Source organism: Equus caballus, chromosome 5 (assembly GCF_041296265.1).
Source record: "Equus caballus isolate H_3958 breed thoroughbred chromosome 5, TB-T2T, whole genome shotgun sequence".
NCBI classification, from domain to species: Eukaryota; Metazoa; Chordata; class Mammalia; order Perissodactyla; family Equidae; genus Equus; species Equus caballus.
The window spans coordinates 65,464,311-65,492,044 of NC_091688.1; the positions used below are offsets into that span (position 1 = coordinate 65,464,311).

The 27,734-nt window shown below is 41.0% G+C and overlaps 1 protein-coding gene and 1 long non-coding RNA gene across 5 annotated transcripts in view; both read left to right on the forward strand.

The window, feature by feature from the left end:
• Positions 1–12,585, forward strand: part of VAV3 (vav guanine nucleotide exchange factor 3) — a 353,022-nt gene extending 340,437 nt beyond the window's left edge. For 2 of the 4 annotated variants that reach the window (XM_070267249.1, XM_070267250.1), the window contains 3 exons: positions 7,392–7,475; positions 9,552–9,703; positions 10,341–12,585. In XM_070267249.1, coding sequence (XP_070123350.1) covers positions 7,392–7,475; positions 9,552–9,703; positions 10,341–10,382 — 278 coding nt within the window. In that variant the 3' untranslated portion in view covers positions 10,383–12,585. The remainder of the gene's footprint in view (positions 1–7,391; positions 7,476–9,551; positions 9,704–10,340) is intronic. The other 2 variants (XM_023641523.2, XM_023641525.2) reach the window with 1 other exon arrangement.
• Positions 12,586–15,027: 2,442 nt separating this feature from the next.
• LOC102151041 (uncharacterized) overlaps positions 15,028–27,734 on the forward strand; it is a 55,800-nt gene continuing 43,093 nt past the window's right edge. The window contains exons 1-2 of the long non-coding RNA XR_290328.3: positions 15,028–15,146; positions 24,966–25,024. This is a non-coding gene — a long non-coding RNA (uncharacterized lncRNA). The remainder of the gene's footprint in view (positions 15,147–24,965; positions 25,025–27,734) is intronic.

The window sequence follows — 27,734 nt, forward strand, 5'->3', positions numbered from 1 at the left end:
TACTCTTTTTAGAGGACATCAGGGTGGTCTTCCTTGTGAAAGTAACATTTAGTAAAGACTCAAGGAAGTGAGAGAGGGAGCATCCTGTTCATAGGAAGGAGCATATACAACATGTGCAATGTGGCCAGAGCAGAAGGAGCAAGAGGAAGAGCAGCAGGGATGCAGTCGGAGAGGTAAAGGAGGCCAGACCATAGGAGGCCTGATAGGACTTTAGCTTTACTCTGGAAGAAATGGGATGCCATTGGAGGGATTTAAGCAAGGGAGAGAGACGGTTTGACTTTAAGTTTTAACAGGATTATTTTGGCTTCTGTGCTGGAAAAAATATGATAGGGAAGGGGGGACAGGATAGAAACAAAAGACCAGTAGGAGGCTAGTGCAGAAATCCTGGGGAGGAATGGTGGAGGCTTGGACCAACATGTAGCCGTTATAGGTGACATAATTTGAAGGTAATCCAACAGGATGTTCTGACACATCAGATGTGAGATAGAATAGTAAGAGAAGGGGCCAGCTCCGGGGCCAAGTGGTTAGGTTTGGCCGCCGACGGTTTTGCCGGTTCAGATCCTGGGCATGGACATGGCACTGCTCATCAAGCCATGTTGAGGTGGCGTCCCACATGCCACAACTAGAAGGACCCACAGCTAAAAATACACAACTATGTGCTGGGGGGCTTTGGGGAGAAAAAGAAAAAAATAAAATCTTTAAAAAAAAATAGAGAAGATTCAAGGATGACTCTAAGGTTTTTGACCCTAGCAACCTGAAAATTGGACATTTTTTGAGGAGTGAGGTGGGGCTCAAATGGAGCCTAAAGTCTAGTCGTAGCATTCTGGATCCAAAATGAATAATTTCCATATCTCTGTATCATTTCTGCACGTCTGTCTCTTTACTAATTTGTAAGCTTCTTTGAATTCACATGTTCTGTCTTATCTGTTGTATGTCCTATAGCACCTTAGCACAGTACTTGCACATTAGTAATTTAACACATGCCAATTATTTTTAAAGAGTAAGAACTTAAAAAGAATCAAATTCACATCTTGATAAACTAGAAGCCTAAAAATAATCTGAAATCCCTAGAAATGTCAAGTGATCTAATTTTCCATAACAAGGAAAGGCCTTATGCTCATTTTGTTGTTGTTAATGGCTTCATATGTTTATACTGTGCAGCACTGAATACAAAGTAGCTGTTTATTTTTCACAATAATTCTAGTTTATCTTTTGAATTTTGAATTTATCTTTGAATTTCAGATTAAAGGAGATTTGTCCATTTACCAGCTGTCAGCATTCAACCAAATAAAACCGATCTGAATTATTCCTAGTTTTTTTCAGTGACAATATATAAAATATACAATAAACAGTAAACATTTGAGGGAGATGGAGGAGCAGATATTTGATACCATGTCTATGAACGTTGCTGGGAGTCTAAGAAGAAGATATGGCTAAGTTCTAAAATAAAACCAGGTTAAAGATCGGAAATTTAAGTTCAACATTTAGTAAATTCTCAGCATGTGCTCTACTGTTAAACCATCTGTAGACGATCTTGGTCAAAGGAACCTCCTGGATCACTCATCAAAGCGTCCCACATAGGAACATAGTTCTTCAGGAAAACCTCTAGGCCGCCACCGGGCAGAGAACTCTCAGGGATCACTGTAGCCGCAGTACGGATGGTTCAATTGTCTGATATTTTTACTAACAACTTTTTGCTACATAAATGAATGTGAACACATGTGGTTGTTACAACTTAAAGCTGAGCGTTAGGTAATGTCTATCCCAGAGAATAATTAGCAAATGCTTAGGGTAATGTTTAGTTATACATGTAATCGATCATTGGATCATTAATTGGTAGTTCAAAAATACTTTGTGATTTGATAACCAGTACCTTAAGGAAGAGTATTGATTGAGTTTGGTCTCTACTGTCTACAAATTTCAAATGTTACTGAAAATTGAGTAGATTTTCATTGGCTCCTGGACGTGAATAGACTGATCAAGGCAGAGCATATTACTTTAAAACAATGCTTAGTTAGCCTTGACAACAAAAGTGTAGATGTCAGATATCAATTCACTAGTACTCTTTTATTCTACTGTAAACACTGTTTTTTTTAATACTTTTTTAAATACATACTTCTGTGTTCTGTGGCTGTATCTTCGCAGTCAAGTCTCAGAACTGAATAATGTTCACTAATGATTTGCCAATCAGTTGATTATGGCTATGCTGATAGTTTCTATTCTCAAGTTATTTATTTAACAGACAACTCTTGTTCCAATTAGAGACTGTTGCACTTCAGGTTTTGTTTGTTTAACTTGGAAAAGTTGATAAATAATATTTGACTGAATTCTTAATAGTTCCTAATGAGAAATATTGAGTCACTATGAGCCACTCATTTGCTAATGTTCCATGAACATTAACCCAATTGAGGGCCAGGTATCAAATACGTGAAAAATAGCCAGAGAGACCTGCCAGAATGTGATGGTCTCTCTGAGCAAGGTCCTCCTTTGTCTGTGCTAATAAGGAGTTGAAAGTGTTTGAGGAAGGGGGAAAGTTAGGCCCTTAACTATAGTACACAGTTTGCAAATGATTACTTCAATGGAAAAGGTCTTGACATTGATTTAATATTGTCTCAGTGGATACTGATATGAATAAAAGAGTTCTTTCTCTCAAGAAGCTATCTATAATATTAGGTGGTGAAGTGAACATTACCAGGGAATGAAAGAGACAGGCGATAATAATCCCCTCAACAGCCCATTTGAGTGTCACTGTTACTCAGCTGTTTCTAATTCCATTCCAGGATGTGCACCTACCAGTAATTTTTACATTAGTGGCATCTTGGTATAGTAGAAGGAGTTTGATGAGGAGACCATGTATCTGTAGATGTGCATAGAAATAGGTGGATGTGTTCTCGTTATGGATGTAAATATGTTCTGCAAATTAAACCATTCTGCAAAATATTTTTATCAAATACCTTATTTTGACATCGCTTATGTCTAGATTTCAATTCATAATTTCCTAGGGAAACATGTTATCTTATCCTCTTGTCTCCATGGGTAGCAGGAATTCAAATGCTCTTTTGCCAGCTCACGAGAATTAAGGACCCGAAGGCAGTGAAAATTGATGTATAGGAAGAATGGCAACAATAAGTCATGCTACAGTGTGTAGAAAAGGAGAAAGCATCCCTGCCAATCCTTAAAATGTTTGCCTGAGAGCTATACACTGGGTGGCAGGAGAAACCGATTAACCTTGTACTCCTAAGAAGATTCCTCAGGCATACGGTATGGTTAATGCCATGAGACATACAGTATTTAACAGCTGTACATCATCTTAGGAAAAATTGCAGTTATTGTAGGAATATCATTGATAGATTATGGCTCTCAGGGATCCTGGGGACTAAAACCTGAACGTATTTCATGTTCTTTTCTTTGTTGTGCCGGCTTTTGTTGGACATCTTTTTGAGCAGTTAAGTGAGCAAAAGATGAGCTAAAGTAATAGGAGGAGGAGACATAAGGAGCTTGCAAAATTAAATACCCTGCTGGGATACTTGTCCGTTGAGCAGCTTCTGTTGCTTAGCATTGGGCCTAATCCTGTGGGGATGCAGAAGCAGTATAAGAGCTGGCCCCTGCTCTCTAGAATCAATGACTAATTGAAGATACAACGCAGGAGCACGTACGGTAATTAAACAGCAGAGCCAGGAAGTCACGATGTAAGTGCCTAACAGATGGCTAGAAAGGACAGGGAAGGGGACAAGTGTTGTCTGGATTAGTCAGGGAAGACTCGTGGAAGGGGCCTGAGCTGAACTTTGGAGACAAGGTGGTTAAGGTTAGTAGAGGCAAAGTGAAGGAGCATTCCAGAATGAGCAGAGGTTTTGTGTTGAAACTGAAGCTGAGGGCCTCAGGGGGTTTTAGGAAGCTGGTCTGGGTGAAAATAATTTGTGTGGGAAAATGACGGAAGATTTGGTTATAAAGGCAAGATGCAGCCAGACTATGAATTGTCGTGGAATTCAGATCAAGAGTTTGGATTTCGTAATATAGGAAAAGGAATGATGAATCTCTGTTTACAGAGAGGAGCTAAAGTAGTATTTAGAATAGAGTGGAAAGAGAGAAGGTTGAAAGCAAGAAGACCAGTGGGGAGGTGGTCGTCTTAGTTTAGAAATGGCGTAAGTCCTGGATTGGGGTGGTGGAGCTGAGAATTCAGTGTAGGAAGAACTTCATATTTCAGAGGAAGAAGAGAGTGAACAGGAATAACCAAACAGTTTATACTGACTTTGCAAGGATAGTTTGCAAAGAGAACATGGGAGCCATTGAAAAAAAAAAAAGAACAGAATTGTGGGAGGTTGAGCTAGATTACAGGGAGGAAGACGATGAGTTTGGTTTCAGACAAGTTGAACCAGAGATAATGGTTGTAGCTCATGTCAGTGTCATGAAAACATTTGAAATCAGACTGCAATTCAGGTGAGGAGCTAAGTGATAGCCAAGAATCCGTTCCATTCATTAGGGAAAAAATTAATGTAGAGTGAAGCCAGGAGAGGAGCCAAGGCCTAACCATGGGGGAATAGCTACCATTTAGTTAAGATTATAATATTTTAGATCAGATTTAAGGAGATTCTTATTGTACCTCCTTGACATTAATGCAAATGCTTATAAGGTTTTTAGGATTAGATAAGAGAGAGGGGACAGCACACTGATATTAATGTATTTGAAACAGAGATTCAAGCCCTTTGGTGAGGCGTTATCCATACTTCATTACTTCATACGTCCATTACCTCAGGAATGTTAGATATTCTAAGATTAGAGACAGGTGATCTGATGTAATATATCTACCTATTGTTGAGATTATGTGAATTGTGTTTAATTGTGTTTTCATTGGTTTCTTATTTCTTCCTTCTAGAGCTAACTTATCTCTTATTGTATTTCAGACTCTTGACTTAAATTACCTTCATTAGAAATTTTGGAGAAATACAATCTTCTTTTGTTACTTTATGGATAAAATAGTCCCAGAGAGAGAATCAAGACGGATACTTAGAAAACAGTTCAAGGAGAAAATTCTAATAGCTGCTAGAAGTAACGTGTAGAATGAGGGGTTCTTACAGACATGAGATAGGAATCATGGCACCAGATTTTTTGCCAATAATAGAGTTAGATGTGTGCCATTTTTATCATTAAATTAGAGACGGCTTCCTCTCCTCTCTGTAATGGTGGGTATAGCATGATCTCAAGGAAATTAAAACAAACCAGTTATATTGCATAGTAGTAACTGAATTAGGCAGGTTGTAAAATTAGTTGTAATGGCACGTACCACTGCATTTTAAAATAAATGTAAGGTAGAACATGCAATGGATTAGAAAAAGAACCTTGATTATCAACAAGGATATACTTCACGGTGGGTTAAAAGTAAAGATGTGTGGGGGCCGGCCCCGTGGCCGAGTGGCTAAGTTTGCGCACTCTGCTGCAGGCGGCCCAGTGTTTCTTTGGTTCGAATGCTGGGTGCGGACATGGCACTGCTCATCAAACCACGCTGAGGCAGCGTCCCACATGCCACAACGAGAAGGACCCACAACGAAGAATATACAACTATGTACCGGGGGGCTTTGGGGAGAAAAAGGAAAAAAAATAAAATCTTTAAAGAAAAAAAAAAGTAAAGATGTGTGACCATTCATCAGAAAAAATGCCATGAATACATTCAGTGCATACATGGGGACTCCAAGGTCCTTGGTTCCAAGAACAGCTGAGCCACTTCCAATTCCCTTGGCCAGTCTACTTGTGTGGTATCTGGGAATCCCCTTAATGAGCTACTGCTCTTCTTAGGTAGCCCCAGGACCCCTTCCTGACAAGAGTATTAACGTTGGAAGAATTCTGCGGCTTTCAAATCAAACAGTGATCTGATTGGAAGATTCTATGGACTCATTCCAGTTTGCGTAGCCCACTTTCACCTCATCCTTGGTTATAGAATGCTTTTTGTTAGAGTTTAGATTAGGTCTAGGTACAAGTAACAGAAACCCAAAAAACATTGGCTTAAGCAGGATAGACATTTATTTCTCTTTCGCATAGAAACCTGGAAGTAGTCAATCCAGGGCTGTGGAGAAGGGCAGGTCATCTCTGTTCCATAAAATCTTCGGTAACCCAGGTTCCTTCCAGCGCATGCTCTACTATCCTTAAGGTGAGGGCTGCCTTCTCATCGACCAAGGTGGTAGCTTTCACATTCCAGACAGCAGGATAGAATAAAGAACCAGAAAGAAGGGCAAAGGCTTGTGCCAGCTGCCTTGCCAGGAAAGGTACCAGAAGCTGCCTTACGGTATTTTTGCTTGTATCCTAGTGGCAAGAACTTATATAGGTGCACTGAAGTCGAGGCAAGAATGGGAAATGTTGTCTTCTTTCTGGGCAAACATAGCCCAACCAACTAATCTATTACATGGATGAGGGGAGAATTAAATATTGGGAGAAAATGTATGACCACGGCTTCCTTTTCTGTTGCAATGGCACTGTGGTATCAGCGGGTAGAGTTCTGTCACTGCCTATGGAGGTACCCGCAGCAGAGTGGGAGATGCAGAGCAGTGCAGCAGTCAAGAACCTGGACCCTGGGGTCACACTGCCTGGGTTTGAATCTAGGTTTTTCTCAAATATAAAGGGGAAAATAGTATTAGTACCTTCCTCTTTGAGTCATTGTGATGATTAAGTGAAATACTGAACATAAAATATTGAGCATGGCTTCTAACACTTGAGAACCATTTGGTAAGTGTGAGCTCTTATTATTAAAAGCAAAGTGAAAAGTTTTCAAGCGTCCAAACGCATGGAATTTTTCTGTAATTCCTACAATTTAGAGATATAGTTACTTTCTTTTCCAGATATGATAAGCTTCAGAGTGGTTTACATTTTATTTCTGGAAATAAGCTGGCATGCACATGCTTGTTTGGGGGGTGGGGTGGTTCCTAACAAATTGTATGAGTGACTTTCTTGAATTTTCAGTGGGTTCTGCATGTCTCATTGACACCACCCTACCAGCTCTTACTTCTTTCTATCAGTTTTGATGTGAAGCATATCTACATGAAGAATTTACAGGATCCCCCTCTCCACTGATGTAATGAAGTGGGAATTGTGTGCCACATCAAGAGGAGAAGACCCTCCTTGGTGGGTCAAAGATGGCAACATGGAGTGGGTATGCTGTGTTCCCCTGTAAGGGGATAGACAGCTCTGAACGGCAGAACTAATGTCAATCAAAATGTAAAAATCTGGCTTGTTCTCCATTTAGAAATGGTGACAGGAGAGAATGGGTGAAAGCGAAGCTTGATATCCCAACTTTGATATGACAATTTTCTTAAGATTGTAGACAACGAAATAGCTGTGTTGAGATATTTTTTGCCAGTACCTAAATGTTCTTTTGCTTCTCTCCTTTTCTTTCTCTCTCTAAGCCCCTTCTCTGTTCTGTGGCTTTTCTTTTGTCACTCCTCCAGACTACAGCTTTGCTCTCCCTTCTTCCACTCCTTTCTGGTCAGGTACTGCTTTACTGCTTTTATGTGTCTTTTCAACTTGCTTCTGTCTGCAAATAAAACATGTTGACTTCTGTGTATGGCTTCTCATGTAGATACATCTCCTCACAAATGGTCCCTAGAATCGCATCCCCACCGTGCACTTTCCTTTTCTCTGTCATAAAGTCATCGTTTGTCACGACATTTCATTCCTCTAGTTTTCGCGTGCTGCTCATGTTGTGTATTTCAGTAACACATTTTCTATTTTACCTGTTGGGGAGAAGTTGGAAAGGGGTGGGGGCTGAAAGTATAAAGGGGGGACAAAGCACTCTATAAAATCACTAGTTTTCTTGAGGATCAGAAATTTTAGTTGAGAAATCCAGTTTTTATGTGTTTCCTTTAAGAAGATAAATAGAACCAATATCCGAACTTTGTCTCCAAATGTAAGGGTAAAATTCAGTGCATATTTACTTGAAAGGATGACTGTGCCCATCAGTTTGTGCACGAGCATTCTCGTCTTGATTTCTGTCATTAGCCAAAGAATTTAATGGCTGTACATTCCTGAATGGCTGTTTACGTGACACGTAGGGGAGAACATTATGGCTACATAAAGGACGTTTTCTTACAGATTTTTAAAAATTAACCTGTAAGTCCCAATGGAATCATAAAATTTAGTACTGGAAGAACCTTAGAAGTCATCTAGTTTAGACTTTTCATTTTATAGGTGAGAAAAATGTGGCCTAGAGGGGTTAGGAGACCTGTGCAAGGTCGCACAGTGAAGATAATGATTGGGTTTTTCCGTCACAGGGGTGTTTTTATGTGCGCTGACTCTAAGAGTAGTGCCCCAGTAATGGGATGGTTTTCAGTAAGAAAACTATTAAAGTGGTTTGTGTCTGAACAGTAAAATAAAATGACCTATTTTTACTCCCTTTACAGTTCTGAAATCTACAGCATTGCTATTCGTTTTTCTTGTGATGGACACCTGGAGACTAAAAAAATTTCTGTCATTGCAAAGCCCTGAATAATAGGGCAGAGATCCCTGTCTCCAAGTGGACAGGCTCTTCCAGGGTCACCCAAGTCGTAATTGCGGCTGCCTGGGCACTGGGAACTGTTAAAAACACAGACTATGGCATTTCCCACTTGTTTCTTTTTCTTATACTAAGTTCCTCTACCATTTAAGGTTTATAAAGTTCCCACCGATCCCAGGTGAGTGATTCTCAGAATCACTGAACATATAATCGAAAACACTTTATAACCCCAAGGAGCAACAGGTGGAGAAGTTAATATAAAATGTGTTATGAAACACTGGAGACAAACAAACGTACAGCTTGAAAGGAGTGTTCCCTTCAGGACAGGGCGGGGGAGGGCAGGGAGTAAGTCGGCTCCTCTCCCACCGTAAAAAACTCTGAACATAGAAGATGAACACTCCGACATCTTGGTTTTGATTACATACTTCAGGAAAGATTTTTATAAGGCAGTATTTGTTTGAAAGATAAATGGATGGCGTTTATATGTTCTTTCTGTGAAACTTGATTTAAGCTTCTTCACATAAGTGAAATTATATGTAAAACAATAACTAAGTTTATCCACAAATAGTTTTGACAAAAAAAGGCTGGTTAGGGGAAGAAGTCCCATTTAACTAGGAGTGATGACATGGATTCAACAGGGGGCTTTCAGAGCAAAATATTTGGTTGTTTTAAGTCTTAGTTGAAAAGGTTACAAGATAACATAAAGCCTTTGTTTTAGAAGTTAGAAACAGATTAGGAAATTTATACTAATAATTTTAGATTCTATCTCCTTAGATATTAAGCTTTATTTATTTACTTTTTTTTTTTTTTTTACAAACGCTAGTCCTTGTTTTGAAGTTCTTATGAAGAATGTGAAAACAGAACAGTGGTTCTTTAAACTTTCTGAAATGCACGTAACTACGCCTGATTGAATTGAAACAGCAATTCTGCTGCTTTCAAGCTCCTGTGCCATTATCACTAGTCTGTAATGAAATCACGGCTGTGCATTTTGATAGCATCTATAACAGTCATCTGATTAGGTTCTTATGGTTGTTAAACTGCAAATGAATTCTGACTCCCGATCATTTCTTTACAGTCTTAAGTCCAAAAGTGCTGGGCATTGCCATTGCTCGGTATGACTTCTGTGCAAGAGATATGCGAGAATTGTCCTTATTGAAAGGAGATGTGGTGAAGATTTACACGAAGATGAGTGCAAACGGCTGGTGGAGAGGAGAAGTAAATGGCAGGGTGAGTTGTCCCCTCTATGTGCTTGTGCACAGTGGATGAAGGGGACAGGGCGGTCACTGGCACCCACTGTGGTCCTGGGGACAAGGCCCTGTACTGCATTGCAGCCGTCACCCCACAGAGCCCTGGCTCCAGAGACTGGTGGTGTTGCTGCTAATAATAGGCACTCAAGAAAAATGTGTTGAATGAATATGATAGTGGCATAAATGAAGTTTGATGGCTTCCTGTTTGGGAAAGGGTTTGAGTTCCTAGCCCAGAGCATAAACTTTTGATGGAGTACAAAACATCCGTGAGAGCTGCTGATGTAAATTAGAAAGAATGGATGAAGTACCTCTGTCTTTATATCTTGTTTTATAGCAAAAATAGGAAGCAGTAAGTAGTAGAGCCCCATATTACACTTAATTTACATATTTATTTGTGTGCTAGCAGATTAGAACACTGTTTATGCTTATTTTATTCCTCCGTTTCTATCGCTCCCTCTATCAGGCTTCTAAGCAGTTAAGCCAATCTTCTTCACCTGCCATGGGCGTAAAACCCCAGCTTAATCGGGGTGTTAGAAAACCAAGTGGGCTGTTTGTTCAACCCTTTGAGGTGCCAGATGCAAAGTCACATTGCTGTGTTGGTTGCTTTTCTTTTTCAGGTGGGCTGGTTTCCATCCACATATGTAGAAGAGGATGAATAAATTCCAATCCAGCGTTGCACCTTGCCCCAGAAATTTCAGAGAAGGGATAAACAGAAGCCTGCATAGCATTGTGAATTAACTGAAGTGTTTAAAAAGCTGCATTTCTGGCTATTCAACATCCTCCTTCCTTTTCCCCTCCTAAGTCTTAATGCTGGGATTTCTAAAGATGCTGGTACTGACAGATTAATGGCTTGCCTAGAGCTGTGCAAGAAACAGCCTGCCAGTCTGTCATTGTCAGGGACCAGGGCAAAGCCAAAAGCTTTTCCTCCCCAAAGAGCCCTGCAAACACATTCGTTCATGTTTCCTTTTACTTCATCCAGTTAGACACCATGAATGTCAGCCATTAGTAAATGTTTAACGCATATTTACTTTCTTCCCACGTGCCATTCACCAGAATTTTTGAAGATACAGCAAAGCAGAAGTTTAATTTTACTTTTCCCAGCAGGAAGAAAAATTAGAGTTCTGCCATTTGGGCAACTTAATGGAAAGGTCCAGCAGCATTACTTGTCTTAAATTGCCTCACAGGGTGACTCATTGCCTGACAAACACTTTTACCCCCAGATGTGACTCGTGATAAAATAGAAGAGGCAAATGCTCAGGTTTGCTTCCTAAGTGATATATCCCAGAGGGGTTTTAATTATTCTTTTGATGTCCTGATTATATTTGCAAACTTCTTTATAAAAAAAAAAAACAGTACATAAAAGAGAGTGTCTTCCTGTTAAATCGTCACAACCTTGATGATTTCGTAGGGTTATTTTGGAAATGCACTAAACTTTATGAAGTAACCCTGGCTCGGTGCATTCTAGGTAGTCCCAAGGAACCCGAGGAAGGTGGCATTGTTTACAGAACAGATCAAGACTAGAATTTATAGTTAGTCATTTTATGGAAGCGACGTCTGTTAACATATGCCTTTTCCTCCTCCCCCAGAAAACACCTGGGACGTATTTGTGGATTCCCACATTTTCCTGGAGCGTTTACAGTAGCACAAACAACTTTGTTGAGGATTTTGGGAGGAAAGTACAGCTGGGTCCTTTCTGCATTTCTGAGACAGAAGGAGGGTCACGTCCCTGCTCTTCCTCCCTGTGGGCTCCCAGCTTCTCACTGAGGCTCTTAGCTGCAGGCCCTTTCTGCACTGTGTTAACTGGTGGGAAGATCACTTCTGTGGTGCGGTTTTTTTGACCAAGAATTCACTTTTTGGGTGAGGAGTCTAAATATGTTTTTCCTGGATCCACAGAGTCCCCAGTCAAGACAGTCAAGTTAAGAGACTAACTTGGCCCTTTCTTGAAATATTTTCTCCATAGCGGAAGTCATGTTCTGAAAAGATTCCGAGAGTGTTTCATGTTTGAAGAAAACAAAAAAAAAAACGTTAGAAGCATTCACTTAACAGAGCCAAACGAGGAAGATTCAGTTCTGACATTTGGGGTCATCTCTGAAACGCGGTGGGTGTGGCCTGCCCCTTCCCGACCCACTTGAGTGCCAGAACCTGATGTTCAGTGGACACGTCCCCCTCTAGAGACCCTTGTGAGCTAGACTTCTCAAATAGGGTAGGTTCAGGACCTTTACCTCAGAATTATGTAAACTGTGATTGTGTTTTAGAACAATTATTATTTGCTAAAAGCAGTTAGGTTTTTGTATATGTGTAAATGATCACAAAAATGGATTTTATAAAATGTTCTGTACAGTAAAGTTATACCCGCAAGCTGGACTCTTGGAGTGGATTCTTTCCTCTAAGGTCTTATCTGCGACTCTCTGTCTCGGGAACGTCTCGTCTGTTACTGTCAGCCAAATGTTGTGGAGAGAGCAGCTTCGCACAAATGGAAACGCTTCTGTGGATGGTCCTGTAGCTTGTATTGTTTCTTCTATTGTTGCTTTAGCCTGTAGACTCCCTTTCTTACAATTGGTGTCTGGTCTTCCTGCTGCATTTCGTGGCCCTGGGGGTTTCCCAGCAGAGGATCTTGGAGCCCCTTTTCATGATGTTACCAATTACATCTTTGTCTACGTTTAATACTTTGTATTGGAAACTTTGAATGTTGCGGATGTGTGTAGATTTCTAATACCAAAGACAGAAGTAAATGTTTTTCATATACTTTGTCTTGCCTGTATGCAGCCGTTGTGTAATATGCCGAATTAAAGTGGTATTTCACTTTGTAATATTTTGTAAATATGTCAATACAATAAATAGTTACTACTCGCATTAAATTGACTTCTTGGGAGTTGAAGATTCTTTCCTTTGAACAATTCCATAATTCAGCGTGTACCAACCTCAGAATAAACATGGGAATAGAAGCCCTAATTTTGGTCATTTAGCTCAGGATGGCTGCCTAAGTTATGAACAGTGATTTATAAAATATACTCAATAGTTGCAAATAATATCTATTGGCCTGCTCATTGTGTGCCGCACACCATTCTAAATGCTTTATGTGCACTAACTTAGAACAGCCCCAGAAGGTGGAGCCCTCCTTATATCCTCTCCATTTTTCAGGTGAAGAAACTGAGGCCTTTTGAGAAGTTGCAACTCGACCAAGATCACACAGCTACTAAGTGTCAGAACCGGAGTTCCGACTTGGGCAGTCTGGCCTCAGTATAACCACTGTGTCACCACTACCACACTTAGCGGGCGAGAAAGAGATTAGGTATGTTTCTAAGATTACATAGCTAAGAAGAAGTGATTGGATGCAAAATTGTGGTTCAAACCATTGGAGATTAACACAGAATTCAGGAACATTCTTCTATTCCTGCCTCCTAAAAGAAAATCTCAAACAAATATTGCCTGGGGAGATTGGTGTCAGAGATTGAATTTGTTTTTTCTATTTTGATTCAAATTTTGCACAGAAAAAAGAACTGCTAAACCAGAGAGACTTGGAGGCAAGGTTGCCTTGGCAGAGCAGCCCTGGGGGCTGTGGGCAGTGGTGGAGCAAGAAAAGGCCAGTTTCACAGTAGTGGTGGCTGCTTGACATCACCAGCACTGCCATGCTCAGAAATATAAAATCCCCCCTATTTCATCGCAGTATTAGTGGATTGTCCAGCCGTTCCTCCCTTGACTTGAAGAGCTGATTCCTTTGGTGTCTTGGTTTTATCCCTTCCCTTCAACATACTAACATTTATGTGACTTTTCGACCTTGTATGAGGTCATCATCGTCATCCTCCACTGCCAGTCGTGATGTGAACTCTCCCCTTATTTATTAGTTAACACGGGACTATATCCTCTAAACATTCAAGTATTTTGTCTTCCGTCAAGTTATTGAAGTAAGAAATATGTCAGTAGTTAGTCTTTAGGTGCTTTGATTTGTTCTATTTAATTTGACAGCTGTATAGGGCCAGCCCTATGGCACAGCAGTTAAGTGCGCACGTTCCGCTTCGGCGGCCCGGGGTTCACTGGTTTGGATCCTGTGTGTGGACGTGGCACCGCTTGGCAAGCCATGCTGTGGTAGGCATCCCACATATAAAATAGAGGAAGATGGGCACAGATGTTAGCTCAGTGCTAATCTTCCTAAAAAAATAAAGGATAAAAATAATAAAAAATTTGACAGCTGCATAGAGAATGATAACAGCACCCCCAGATGTCAGGCTGTATATCTGGGTTCATCCCATCCCTGCCACACGGAGCCTCAGCCAGTCGGTATAATAATAGCAGCCACTTCATAAGACGGTTGTGAGACTCAACCGAGATCATACATATAAATTAGAGTTGCGCCTGACTTATACTGAACCATTTTTGTCATTATTATCACTGTCATCATCAGATGGATTTGCTGGCAAATTTGGGTAGTTGCCATATTAATCTTTGAATTCCTTTAGCATAATTCAGGCTCACTTATTGGATTAAGGGGCAAAACTCTGCAGATTTTAAATTAGACGGTCTCTCTGGGAAGGAAATGAAATCGTTTAATATCACAGGAAGAGTGGGAGTTTTAGCATCAGTCAGATCTGGGTTCAAACCCCAGCTTTGTCACTGGCTTTTCTGAGCATCAATTTCCTCTTCTGTAATAAAGGGATAACTGTAAGTGTCTGAGAGGGCTCTTATGCAGAAGAAACCATAACACTGAAAAAGATGCCCAGCCGAGAGCCTGGCACAGAGTGGGTGCTCAAGAAATGTTGATCTCCTTCCGTTTATGGACTATATAATACCCAGGAATCAAATTACGTACTTGCAGCTTTTATTTTGAATACTAGAGTTAATGTTTGATTTCTTACACATGGTTTAATATTGAGCATTCAAATTATAGATGGAATAAAAGGTATGTGTTCCAAAAAATTAGCATGCAAACCCACAAACAGTCTCAGAAGTTGAATTTTACAGCTCCACATTATTTTGGCTGGGAAAATGGAACTTTCACCCAGTTCATAACCATTTAGACCTAGTCCATTAGTCACCTCATTTTTCACTGAAACTAGTTTTCTGGGATCAGTTGGACTCTGATTAGAAACGTTATGCATTCACATCTGGCAGACTTGGGAAGGAATCTTATTGTGAGTAATGAACAAGTCCCAAAAACAAGGTGAAAGAAATCCTGTCTCTAGTTAGGTGCCATCAATTAGACAGGATTGGGGGAAATAGTGACAGCAAACAAACGAAAAACAACTTTTGAAGCACTCTAGACTCTGGCTCTGTCAGAAAGTTCTAGAGTTTCCGGGCACAATGAAACCACAGTGACCCAGATGTTGAGAGGCCTCAGTGCAGAAATAGAATGTACACAAAAGTCGCATCATACGCTGCCCACTGATAGACGTCGGGGTCCATGTTGAGTCCTGAGTAGGAGGCAGGTAAGCTCCAGAATGGCTGATGTGTCCAACCCATCATCTGCTGGCTGGGCCTTGGCTCCTCTCACCAGCTGAGTGACCCTGGGCAGAGCACACAGGGTCTTTAAAAACAAGGGGGCTAACTGGTCACTGGTAATTCCATCCTAGTCCAAAGTTTTGGGAAATTCTGTTTTTCTTCATGGTTCAGAGTAAAGAAATTCAAAGACTTCATCAAAATGTAGAGGTTTTAAAGTATACTAGCACTAACTATGAAAGTCAAGTGTCTGTCCAGTTGTGTTCACAATTGATTTTCATGATCATTTCCTGGCTGTAAGTGGCATGAGGGCAGCTCCGTGGATCTGCCCTATTCGCACTGGTATCCTTGACACTTATCCCCTGGCACATGCCGGAAGTCAGGGACTGTTTGTGGAGTGCATTCCTGTGTAGGGTGTAGGGACTGTGGGCACTACCTCTGGATTCTACGGCTGAACGGCTAAATGTGCTCTGCCCCTTGACGCTAGCAGTGGAGTTCTGTGTGCGTGGTTACAACTGAACCTCAGAGACCACAGCTGCTGGTGGTAGCGCTGGAGACTGGCCAGTTGTTGGCTGGTGCCGTGACACAACCTCTCTCTGAATTAATTGCTTGCACATGTGTGCTTCTGGGCACCAGCCCAGCACCTCCGCCACGGCAGCAGTGCATTTCAGTTATTACTGCTCCATGCCCACAAGGGGCAGAAATACAAATGATCTACATGTAGCATATATTTTCCTTCTGCAAATCATAATAAAAAATAAAAATAAATATCCCTTCATTTGCAATCTACAGCTCACAAAGCCTTTTCAGCTACTTCATCTCATCAAAGTCAGAGCAGCACAACCCTGAAAGGCAGGCAGGGCAACCTTACTTTCTTTCCATTTTAGAGATGAGGAAACTGAGGCTTGTTAAGATGATCTGACTTGCTCAAAGTCACACAGATTGAAACTACTCACCAAGTAAAGATCCAAACCCAGATGTCCTGGCTCCAAGTCAAATAAATACTTTTTACATTCATCTATGATACAGCAGTGTATGGAGCTTCTGATTTTTTAGGATTATTTCTGCACCTTCCAAGGCCTTTCTTCTGAGAATTATTCTGGGGACCTGCTGTCTACACCATCGGCAGCTGCTGAGATCCTAGGTCAGGTAGGAATGCGGCTGAGTCACAATTCTTGCACATCTTGTTGTCATCTTGTACTGATGAGTTTGAAATACGTCAATAAATCTAACAAGAGTCTGATGGGTGAATGCTTTTGGATTTTCTAGTGACTTCAGTGACCTCTCCTCAGAAAGGGAAAGGTTTTGGGGTTTTTTTCACTGATAATTTACGATTTGTCTCCTCATTTGGATATATTTTTTTTTTTTACTCGTATGTGCCAGGCAGTATACTACACATTTGGTGTATATTATCTCATTCAATTTTTCTGGGAATTCATCAAAGATTGATATCATTTCATCTTTTAATCATGAAAACTCTAGTCCTGGTTAAGTAACTCTTCTACAGCAGTCCTGATTTTTGAGGCAATTTGACCTGTTTTAATATTCTTCTCTACCTTTCACACTAAGAAGCAGCATAGACTACTGGTTAAGGTCTCAGTCATACAACCCGTCTGTCTAATTCTACCACTTACTCACTGTTATGACCTTGGGCAAGTTGCTTACACTGCTTGTTCCTCAGTTTCTCTGTAGTTAAAATGGTAGCACCTTATTTCATAGGATTTTCATGAGGATTAAATGAGACAACGTGTATGAACAACAGAGTTTTTTAATTTGCATTTTGGCCAACAGTTTTAACATACATACAAAAATAAATGTTACAAACTTGTTAACTTGGACATGAAAAACACTCTTGTCTGTATGTTAGCCTTTGGAAAAAGCATCTTGAGGTAACTTGTCACATCAATAATGCTTTAAGAATGACATGTTAGGACCACAAATCAAACGTGGTACAAGAGGTGTTAGTTATCTACTGCTACGTAACAAATGACTCTAACCCTAATCAGCTGAGGACAATAAACATTTATTATCCCACAGGTTCTGTGGGTCAGGAATAGGGGAGTCGATTAGCTGGGTTTTCTGGCTCAGGGTCTTCCATGAGGCTTCAATCGAGGTGTCAGCCAGGGCTGCAGTCATCTCATGGCTCGACTTGGGGAGAATCTGCCTCCAGACCCGCTCGTGTGGGCCTCTCCACGTGACTGCCTCACAACATGGCAGCCGGCTTCTCCTGACACAAGCCGTCCAAGAGTGAGAGAGCAAGAACACTCAAGATGAAAGCTAGTCTCCTAATAAATTAATCTCAGAAGTGCCAGCCCATCACTTCTGCTCTATTCTATTCCTTAGAAGTGAGTTACTAAATGCAGCTCACTCTTGTGGGCAGGGGATCACACAATGCATGAAGGCCAGCACAAAGGGATGGTTGGGAGCCATCCTAGAGGCTGCTTACCACAGATGGGTAAATTGAAAGATCACAGAAGCCAAGCATGAGGTCCCTCTGAAAAGCATGGGTTACTTTGGAAGAATTTAGCTGACCAAAATTTAGTTCTTTGTGAAAAGCAATTTCTTGTTGATTCCTTAAATCAATATTTACTGTGTGCCAGGCTCTGCAGAGGATACAGGGATAAATAAGAGAGAGATGTCTCCACAGGGGAGCTCATTTTCTTTGTCTTTTCTCATATAGGAAATGCCCTTCCTGAGGCTCAGTGTTGGGAGAGAGAAAGACAGAGGGAGAAAGAGAGTTTTCAGACACTTAGGAAGTTGACTCAATTCACAGTAACAGAGAAAAGTGGAAGCAGTGACCAGGCATGCCTTGGAAGTAGCTGTTGAAAATTTAAAATTATAAAATCCCCAAGTATCTGGCACATCATTCATTCAATTTTTGATTCATTCAACAAATATGTATTGAGCTCCTTTGATGTACTCCACCATTCAAAGGCTTTGAATATACAACAACAAGCCTGACCTATTTCCTACACTTGAGGAGCTTACATCCTTGCAGACGGTGACAAGCAATAAACAAGTACATAGGTACTGATAAGTGTTATTGAGGAAAACAACAGTAAGTGAAGAGAGTGTTGTTCTACGGAGGGTGGTCAAAGAAATGAATTTTGAGTGAACACCAAGTTTAAGTGAGAGAGGAAAAATATGTAATTAGCTGAGTGCTTAGTGTTTGGAGAAGAGCAAGGGACGAGTGCAGCTGGAGAGAATGAGAAAGAAGAGAGTAAGAGGCGATTATGTCAGAGAGCTTCCTGGGGCAGATCGGGGAGGCCTTGCAGGCTGGTAAGGAGGGAGATGAGAGCCTCTGGAGGGTCTTAAGCAGAGGAATGACATGATCCCATTCACATTTCGAAAGCTCACAGTCGATGCTGTGGACTGAGATCGACTGGACCTGTGCGATCCGTAGTTTGCCATTCTTCCATTCGTGGCTCCTGTACTGGTTTGCTAGGGCCGCTGTAACAAAGTACCACAAACTGAATGCCTTAAACAACAGAAATGTATTGTCTTAAGTTCTGGAGGCCTCCAGAAGTCCAAGACAAAGGTGTCCGCAGGGCCATGCTCCCTCTGAAGGCACTAGGGAAGGAGCTGTTCCAGGGCTTTCTCCGCGCTTCTAGTAGTTCCTTGGTTTGTACATAACTAACCTTCACATGGCGTTCTCCCTGTGTGTGTCCAAATTTCCCCTCCTATAAAGATATCAGTCGTAATGGATTAGGGTCCCGCCCTTCTCCAGTGTGACTTCGTCTTAATTAATTACATCTGCAATGACCCTATTTCCAAATAAGGTCACACTTTGTGGTATTGGGATTAGAATTTTAACATATGAATTCTGGGGGGACACAATTCCACCCATAACAGCTCTCTTCCTTATATTCTCAGATTACTAAAGAGCTTCCTAAAAAATACAAAAACTTCAGCAGAGATTGCTAGGGAGAGGGTACAACATGGGAAGAGGAAAGTGTGCCAGAGGTTGAAACCACGCCTCTCCACAGAACATGTCCAGGGGCTGTCCTGCTCGGCTTCAAGGGGTGTAAATGAAGGCCAGACTTTGATAGAAATTAAAGTAGTGGCCACTAGAAACAACACAACTTCTACTCATGTATTTTCTAGCTTCTCAGGCCATAAGCCCCAAGTGAATTACCCCTTTTTTCTCACCCTGTATGTCAGGATCACACATATTCTCACCAGGAGAGGAAAACTCCTAAGTACTTTTGCGTGATGAGCTTATTAGGAACAAGCAACCTATTTAAATGAATTAATGAAACACTCCTGAATTCTGTGCGAATTAGACCTGCATAAGAAGAAGATGGGAGGGAGGTGTGCTGGAGTTTTGTAAAGAGGTGGGAAATGCCCTCAGCATTTATTACACTTAGTGATGAGATATTGTTGCCTGGGTGGTTTGAAGGTTAAAATTTACATTAATGATATGTGATGAAACAAATCTACATTAATGTGGAAAAAAATTGTTTTCTTTACCTTTATTCAGTCTGTCTGGTCTACTCATGTTACCTGATTTATTTTGCATTTTCCTTAAAATACGGCACATAGTCTCATTTTTAAGGTCCTTCCTCAAAGACGAAATTGAGTAGATATCCTAGAGGGCATAAAGGAGAGGGAGGGATAAACCCTACATTAACGAACCTGGAATGATGTCTTGGCTGCCGCCCCATCAGTTCGAAGCCACTGAGCAGAAGGACCCAAACAAAAATCTGAGGGACTCTCTTGGGACTTCTCAGCACAGCCCTAGATACAATTAAAATTGTGCAAAAGCCAAACTTGAACTTGTAATCACATGGCAGGTTATTTTTAACATAATTAGCAGTTTCAAAGTTCTTAGGATGTTAAAAGTACACATTTTTTTCTAAGACAATTCTGCAATACGGCTAATGGGGTGAAAATAGCACAAGAATGAGTATAAGGCAAAGCAGGTTCTAGTCTTGGCTCCTTCCACTAACAAGCCAAGAGATTCTGAGTGGGATTTCTAATCTCTCTGAGCCTCAGTTTCCTCATCTGTAGGATGAAGGAATCATGTCATCTCTGTGCCTAAACCCAGTTTTGGCATTCTATCATTCTGCATCAAGACGTTCGATAAATATTTGGCCAGGGAATCAAATTTATAAATGGGACAGAGAACTAAGGCTCAAACAAAATTGGGGTGGACAACTTTGAAGGGCAGAAGACTTGAATCAGTCTCTTCTTAATATCTCCACTCCCTCCACTTGACTCCAAGTAAACCTCACCTCACCCAGACAATTGCAAGAGCCCCAACTGCTATCCTGGCTCCCATTTTTGCCCCCATCCAATATTTGGTTATATCATTTCATATCTTTTTTCAAAACTCTTCAACAGCTCCCATTTATGCAATGCATGTATTGGGTACTGTCCTGTATGCGTGGATGCTGGAGATATGTGGTGGACAAGACAGACAATTCTCTGCTCTGATAGAACTACTTTATATTGGCAAGAATGGGAGACAGATAATAAATGAACACACATGACATAATATCAAGAAGTAATAAATACAATGAAGAAAATCAAAGTAGAAAAGGAGATAGTAAGAGGAAAGTACTGCTTTAGACATGGTAGCCATGGAAGGCCTCTTTGGGGAATGTTCGAACAGAGACCTGAAGAAGCTAGAGAAAGAGCCATGTGAATATCAAGGTGATGCACTGCAAGCAGAGCGAAGAGCCAGTGCAGAATCCTGGGGTGGGGTGCGCTTGGCTTGGAACTTCCAAGTAACAGCATGTGGATCTGTGTTTCTAGAACAGAGTGAACAAGGGAAAGGTTGGCAGATGATGAGTCAGAGAGCTAATCTTGGACCAAATCATCTAAGGCTTTGCAGATAATGAAAAGGACTTTAGAATTTATTTTTGGAAAAACCATTGGAGAGTTTTGAGCAGGGAAGTGACATGAACAGATCTGCTTTTTCAAAGAATCATTTTGGCTTATTGATGGAAGTTTTACTAAAGAGTGGAAGTGGAGAGATCATAAAAGCACTATTGTGTAACCTGGGTGAGAATGCGGTGGCTCATACAGGGATGATATCACCGCATGTGTGAGAAGTATTGAAATTTCAGGTATATTTTGAAGTCAGTGCTGGCCTTGCTTATAGCTTGAATGTGGAATGATGAGAAAAAGGGAATCATTAAGGCTGATGTCAACATTTTTGGCTTAAATGATGTTTAAGCATGTACATGGAGTTATACACGCGTGGGGAAAGATGAGCAGCTGATTTGGGAAGGGAGGTGAGAAATCAGCTGTTCAGTTCTAGATACACTAAGCTTGAGATGCCTGTTAGCCATCTAAGCACAGATATCCGATAATCAGTTGAGTATGTGTCTGTAGTTTGAAGAGAGGTTGAGGCAGGATAATTGAGCAGCATATCTGAAGTCATGGGACTAAATGAGATCATTTTAGCAAACGTGTGTGGCAGGAGAAGCAAGCCAATGACTGAGCCCTGGGGCACTCCAGTGTTTACAGTGCAGGTAGAGAAGGAGACTCCAGCAACGGAGATAAATCACAGAAGACCATCCACACGCTTTCCCCACCACACCTTCTAATCTACTTGCATCTGCACCAAAAGCCTTCCCTCTTTTTGTCACATAAACTCTCCCTGCTCTGGTCCAAAGCCACCAATTCACTTACACATGGAATCCCATTCCTTTTCTTGTCCCCTAGGACGTCACTCCAGTCATGATCCTCTCTCCATTCTGCAAATTCAAATTTCATTTCTTTACCAGACCCTTCCCATCAGGATACAAATATCCTTCTTTAAAAAAAAGTAAATGAATAATTAAAAAATAAAAAGGAAAACCTCCTTTCCCCCCACCTCCCCCTTCAGCTATCATCCATTTTATGATATCCTCTAAAGCAACACTCCTCAAAACAGCTGACTGGAGTTGCTGCCATTAACTCTTCTGTTCTCTCTCGAACCTGCTCCAATCTGACCTCAGGACTCCACCAAAACCTCCTCCACAAACCTCTCCCTTGCCAAATCCAAAAAACAATGCTCAGAGCATTTAAATCGCTGATCACATCTCCCTTCTTGAAATAATTATTTCACTTAGCTTCTAGAATCCTATTGTTCCCTTTCCTATCTCACTAGCTATTTCTTCTTGGAGTCCTTTGATTCGTTCAAAAAGCATTTAGTGCCTACTATGTGCCATACTGTTCTTGCCACCAGAGATGTGGCAGTGAACTAGCCAAAGCCCTCGCTGTCATGGAGCACAGCACATTCTACTAAGTGGAGTCAACAATGGTGTTCTGGAAGTCAGATGAAGACGAGGTTTAAGAAGGAGGAGGTGATCAGCTGCACAAGTGATGCTGAGAGATCAAGTAAGACGAGGACTGTGAATTATCCACTGGATTTGGCAATTAGGGGTTTGCTGGTAACCCCGACATCATGAGTTTTAGTGAAGGGGTAAAACAAAACTCTTTTTGGAGTGGATTCCAAATAAAATGGCAGGTGAGGAAGAGGCTGTAGAAAGTGTTCTCGACTTCTTTCAAGACATTTTGAAATGTATTTCTCTTCCTTTTCTCTGAAACATTTCCTTGCACTCTTCATGTTTCAGGTATCAGCATAGATATCATTCCTCAGCAAAGTATTCTGACCACGGAGTCCATGTGGTTCCTCCTGTGTCATTTTCTCTCATGGGCCCACCTTATTTTCTCTCACTGCACTATCATGTTTATAATTATGGATTTAAGTGCTTGAAATTTAGTTATAATATCTGTCCCACTATTCTTCAAGTTCGTTAAGGCTGTTTTAAGCTCCACAAAATGAGTGCCTAGAGTGTTACTGGCACAATATATTTGTTGTCCAAATGAATTAATGAATGAATAAATGAATAGTTAGCTAACATTCTTTCTCTGAGGACATGCGGGATTGTGCCATATCAACTTGGCTAAGTTGAAACTACAATTTCCAGAATCCCATTCCCTTTAGGTCTCCAGAGTAGAGTTGGCAAAACAAGAACTTGTAGAAGATTTGGAAAGTAGAAGTAAAGCAACAGGCATTACTCTCGGAATGCCTTGCAGTCAAATACGTGGAGAACAGATCCAGAGGTGCCCAGGGGACTCCATTTGCCATTTCTCTTCTCCATTCATTCTTTACATAGCTCTTCTTTCAGATTACTAGACCTGACTCCTAGGTTCAAAACCAGAGGTTTGGCTATGGATCCACATAGGTGAAACTACACAGAGGCCACAGCTTCCCACAGACCTATCAAAAAGCTTCCCCTTTGCAGCTCCAGTAGGGTCTCTTAGATTTCCCTGGAAGCCTGGACTTGTCCATCCTGCACAAGTGCTTTAGGAGGACTGGTTGATGACTCCATCTTGGTTCCTCCAACATTCCTGTCTGGATGTAACTTCTAAGCCTTAGTACTTGCCACAATTATATAAGATCTAATTCTGTAATAAATGTCTTATCCCATAGCGGTCATAGTGGCTCTAGTTTCCTGATTAAACCTTGGTTATTGGTGTTGTTATCCGTGGGCTCAGCCACATGGAATTCCATTCTTCAAGGCTGATCTGACCATAGCCCATACTGAGTGCCCAGCGCACCAACAATGAGGACCAGTCCTGAGTGCCAAATATGGCACCATTTCCCAGACGTCTGATTACTTTGGACCACTTCTATCATGGAAGGGCAGTGCTTTGTTCTCCTTGGAATAAACACTTTTTCTGGACATGGATTTGTCTTCTTCACCTCTGCCAAAAATCACCATCTATGAACTTATAGAATGTCTTATTTATTATTCTACAGAGCATTGCTTCTGACCAAAAATTCATTTTGTAGCAAATTAATTCTGTAACAATGGTCTTATGTTCATAGAATTTACTGGTATTAGCATATTTTCCAGCATGATGTAGCAGCTGACCTGACAGAACTCAAGATTCAGTTATGGTTACAGCTAGCTGGCAACACTGAAAAGCTAGGGTAATATCTGCCAGTATGTAGTCTGTACCCCAAAACAGGGGCCAATATATGTTGCTGTTTTTCCCAAAGCAAAGATTTTCAGTTCTGGAAATCAAGGGATGGATATGGGAGTGGGTCCTTTCAAAATGACCCTTAGTGGCCCCTTGGTGAAATTTTTGCTTCCCATCCCTTTAGTTTTGGGCTAAACTGATTAAGAGTCCTTAGTTCCCAAGACAGTAACGCTTCCACCTGGAGATTCAACAAATCCATTAAACTGGAAGTTAAGGCTTCCACCTGGCTTTCTTGGGCTCTTTAAGCCAGTGAACCAACAGGCAAAAAGGGAGGTTACTGTACTGGCACCTGACTATCAAGGGGAAATCAAGTTGCTGCTACACAATGGGTCAGGGAAGAGTACATCTAAAATCAGAGCTTCTCTGGGGGTGCCTGTTAGTATTCCCATAACCTGTGATAAAAATTAATGGAAAGTTACAACAAATCAAAATAGTAAGCTCCATTAATGTTCAAACCTTTCATACATGAAAGTTTGGGGACCCCCACCCAGCAAGGAACTTTGACCAGCTCAGAAAAAAGAAATATGGAATGAATAGTGGAAGAAGGAAGCTGGAAATACCAGTTATAATCACATGACTAGTTGCAGAAATGAGAAATGTAAAAGTGATAAACTCTTCTTCCTTGCTTTAATATAAGTATATTTGAATAGATAGATAGATAGATAGACAGATAGATAATAAATGATAAATAGATAAATAGGTAATACGGAGATGAATAGATAGATAGATAGGCAATTTAACCAATTTTTCTTCTATTCTCCTATTAACTAACATAACATGTGTTCATAGTGAATAACCTTACCCGGTATTTAATCTCCGTATTTAAGTTACAGGTATCAAAGTAGGAGTGTGACTCAACTAGAAGAGGAGTGAATGTCAACAAAAGGTGGGTAAAGGGACATAGGAGATTTTGCATATCTTCTTTCTGGGGGAGAGGTTGCATATTTTCAAATAATTGTACCATGTTAGTCAGAAGTATGATTTTGCTATTGTCTTTATTTAGAAATTAAATATGCTTAAAGAGGAATGTAAAGATGCCAAGTTGATAAGGAATGAACTGTGGGGCATTATGCTGTATTGGCTGGGTTAATCTGGGAAGCACATTTCGCAGAATCCCCTTCTCTGTATGGTTCTAAGTAAGAACCAACGATGGAACATGAGTGAGATCTGGAAGATAGAAAGGAAACAGTGGCCATTACTCTCAGAAGGTCTCATGGTTATATGGGTGGTGATGGATAGGCCCAGGAGAGCCCAACCGTTGCCAGCTTTGCCTGACTCTTCTTTACTCTGCCTCTAGCCCTTCTTCCTGTTGGCTGGCTCTATTGACCAACAGCAGTGACAGACCTAATACCAGATGCTTGACTGTGGATCCACAGAGGTGGTAGTTACGTAGAGGCAACAGATTCCTAGACCTTTCCACAAGCTTCCTTCGCATGGTCCCATGGCTAGATGTGTTTGGCTTCTCAGATATTCCTGCAAACTCTGACTTGCACACCTGCACCAGTTTCAGGAGGGATAGTTAGCGACTCATGTTCTGTTCCTCCAACTCCCCTTCCCAGACCCTCATCTCTGCTATTGTATGAGCTCTAAGCCCTATAATAAAGCCCTTGTCTCATAGCACTCATAGTGACTCTGCTTCCCTGACTGGGAGATTCATTGACTACCTAAAATTCTCCATGAATAGCTTTCACTATGTCCAACACCTAATGCCCTGAATATCCCTATATTTTGTAAAGCCCTGTCTGGTCTCATATGAGAAGAATCTAAGAGCTTTTGGTTCTCCTTCTTGAGATTGGTTACAAGGAGACGGGTAAGGAATGTATACTTTTTCTTTTATAAAAAGTCCATGTAATTTTGGATTTTTCATGTTAAGCTGCTAGGCATTGGAGGGATAGACAAGACGTTTAATGTTTATTGCACACAAGAGTCAGGAGTGCCAAAGACCTCCCGTAATCCACCTAACATAGTTATTATGACAAGTAAAAAATAAATATCCTTGCTAGTGACACTAACTATTCTTTATGAAATGTCTATTGTTATAGTTACTTCCTTGTTATTGAATGTCAGATTTGATAGAATCTACAAGAGCTGCATTTGTCACGGTCCCAGCAAGAAACACATGGCACATGAGTAATGGAGAGTTTAATGGAGAGACTGTTTATAGAGCTTAGGGTTGGGTTAAAGGAAACCAGTGAGGCTTGGTGAAGCATCTCTGGGCTAGCAACAGGGGAGAACAAATACCTAGGCCCAAAGAAGCAAGAAGAATGAGTGGTTTTAGGAACTTGAATTGCTGGAGGAAGCTGGAGGAGAGGGCCTGAAACAAATCACTGCCAACCTACAGCCCAACAGAGAAGGCTGGGGAATAAATACCTTTGCTTCAATGTTTCCCATCCTCCCACCTCTGCCAGGGCCTCCCACTGTCCAAACTCAGTCATAAGCCAGAGGTCAAGGGATGCTGATTGGTGCAGTCCGTAAAGATCAGCTTCCTATGGCCTATGGCATGGTGAAGAGTGAATCTAGGGGCAAGCAGAGAATGTCCACACAGGCTATTGCATCCAGATTTATAGGGGAGAAAACTAGTCTTAGTCCAGATGTAACCACCATGCTATTACACCTTATTAGGGATGTCTTCCTGCCGTGACATGCAAAAAGGGCACTCTTCACTCAGCAGGATGCAGTCAAATTCTTCATCTGTTGTGCATTAAGGTTAGCAAGATAGTAAGTATTCATTCAAGTGAAAACCACTTGGTTTGAATATTTGAAGTCTCTTGTATTTTGTCTTTCTTAAGATCCATGAGGACATAGATTTTTAATTTAGCTGCAGTGCATTAAAACTGGCCTGTTTTGGGATTCATACATTTGGGATGGCCCAGAAGGAAACATAGTAACTTTATTATAGTAATTTTATTAGGAAAATTAATTGAGGAGCACAAAACCCATCAATGATGCCTTCACAGTGACCCCTGGTATTCATAAATGAATTTAATTGGATATTGCCTCCTCCTCATTGACCACTGGAATTTTCATTGAGTATCACTGGATTTCAAATACCAAGTGATTCTCATCAGCAAAACAATTCAAGCCGTTTTAATCAGATAAATGATATTCAACAATCACAAAAAGTCTGTGGACTGGCTTGTGCTGAGAATTAACAAGGGTTTCCCTATGACAGTAGCACATGCAGCAGCCAGGCCTCATCTCCCTGCAGGCTGGGATTTCCTGTGGCAGAAAGCAGAAGCCTTGGATTCTGTCTGTCACTAGAAATAGTAGGCCACTGCTCTATCATTAAACCTCTGGAGTAACTTCTTTGTCCATGATGAAACTACTTGGTTACTGTCCTCTGATGTCAGGTTATAGCATCTTCTAACCATTTGATCTTTCTCCTACTTTCTGCCTCTGAATAAGATCCTTATATCCAGGGCTTTTCTCTCCTTGCATAGCCACAGCTTTATTTGATGAGTGATTATAATAGGAAAGTCCTGGTAAAGAGAAATTATTTCTCAAAATTTCTACCAAGGTCTCTTCATGCAGAGAAAAGTGAATTTGTATTTCTGGTATTAGGAGGAAGCTTGGAAAGAGGGCGAAGATGGGTGGGG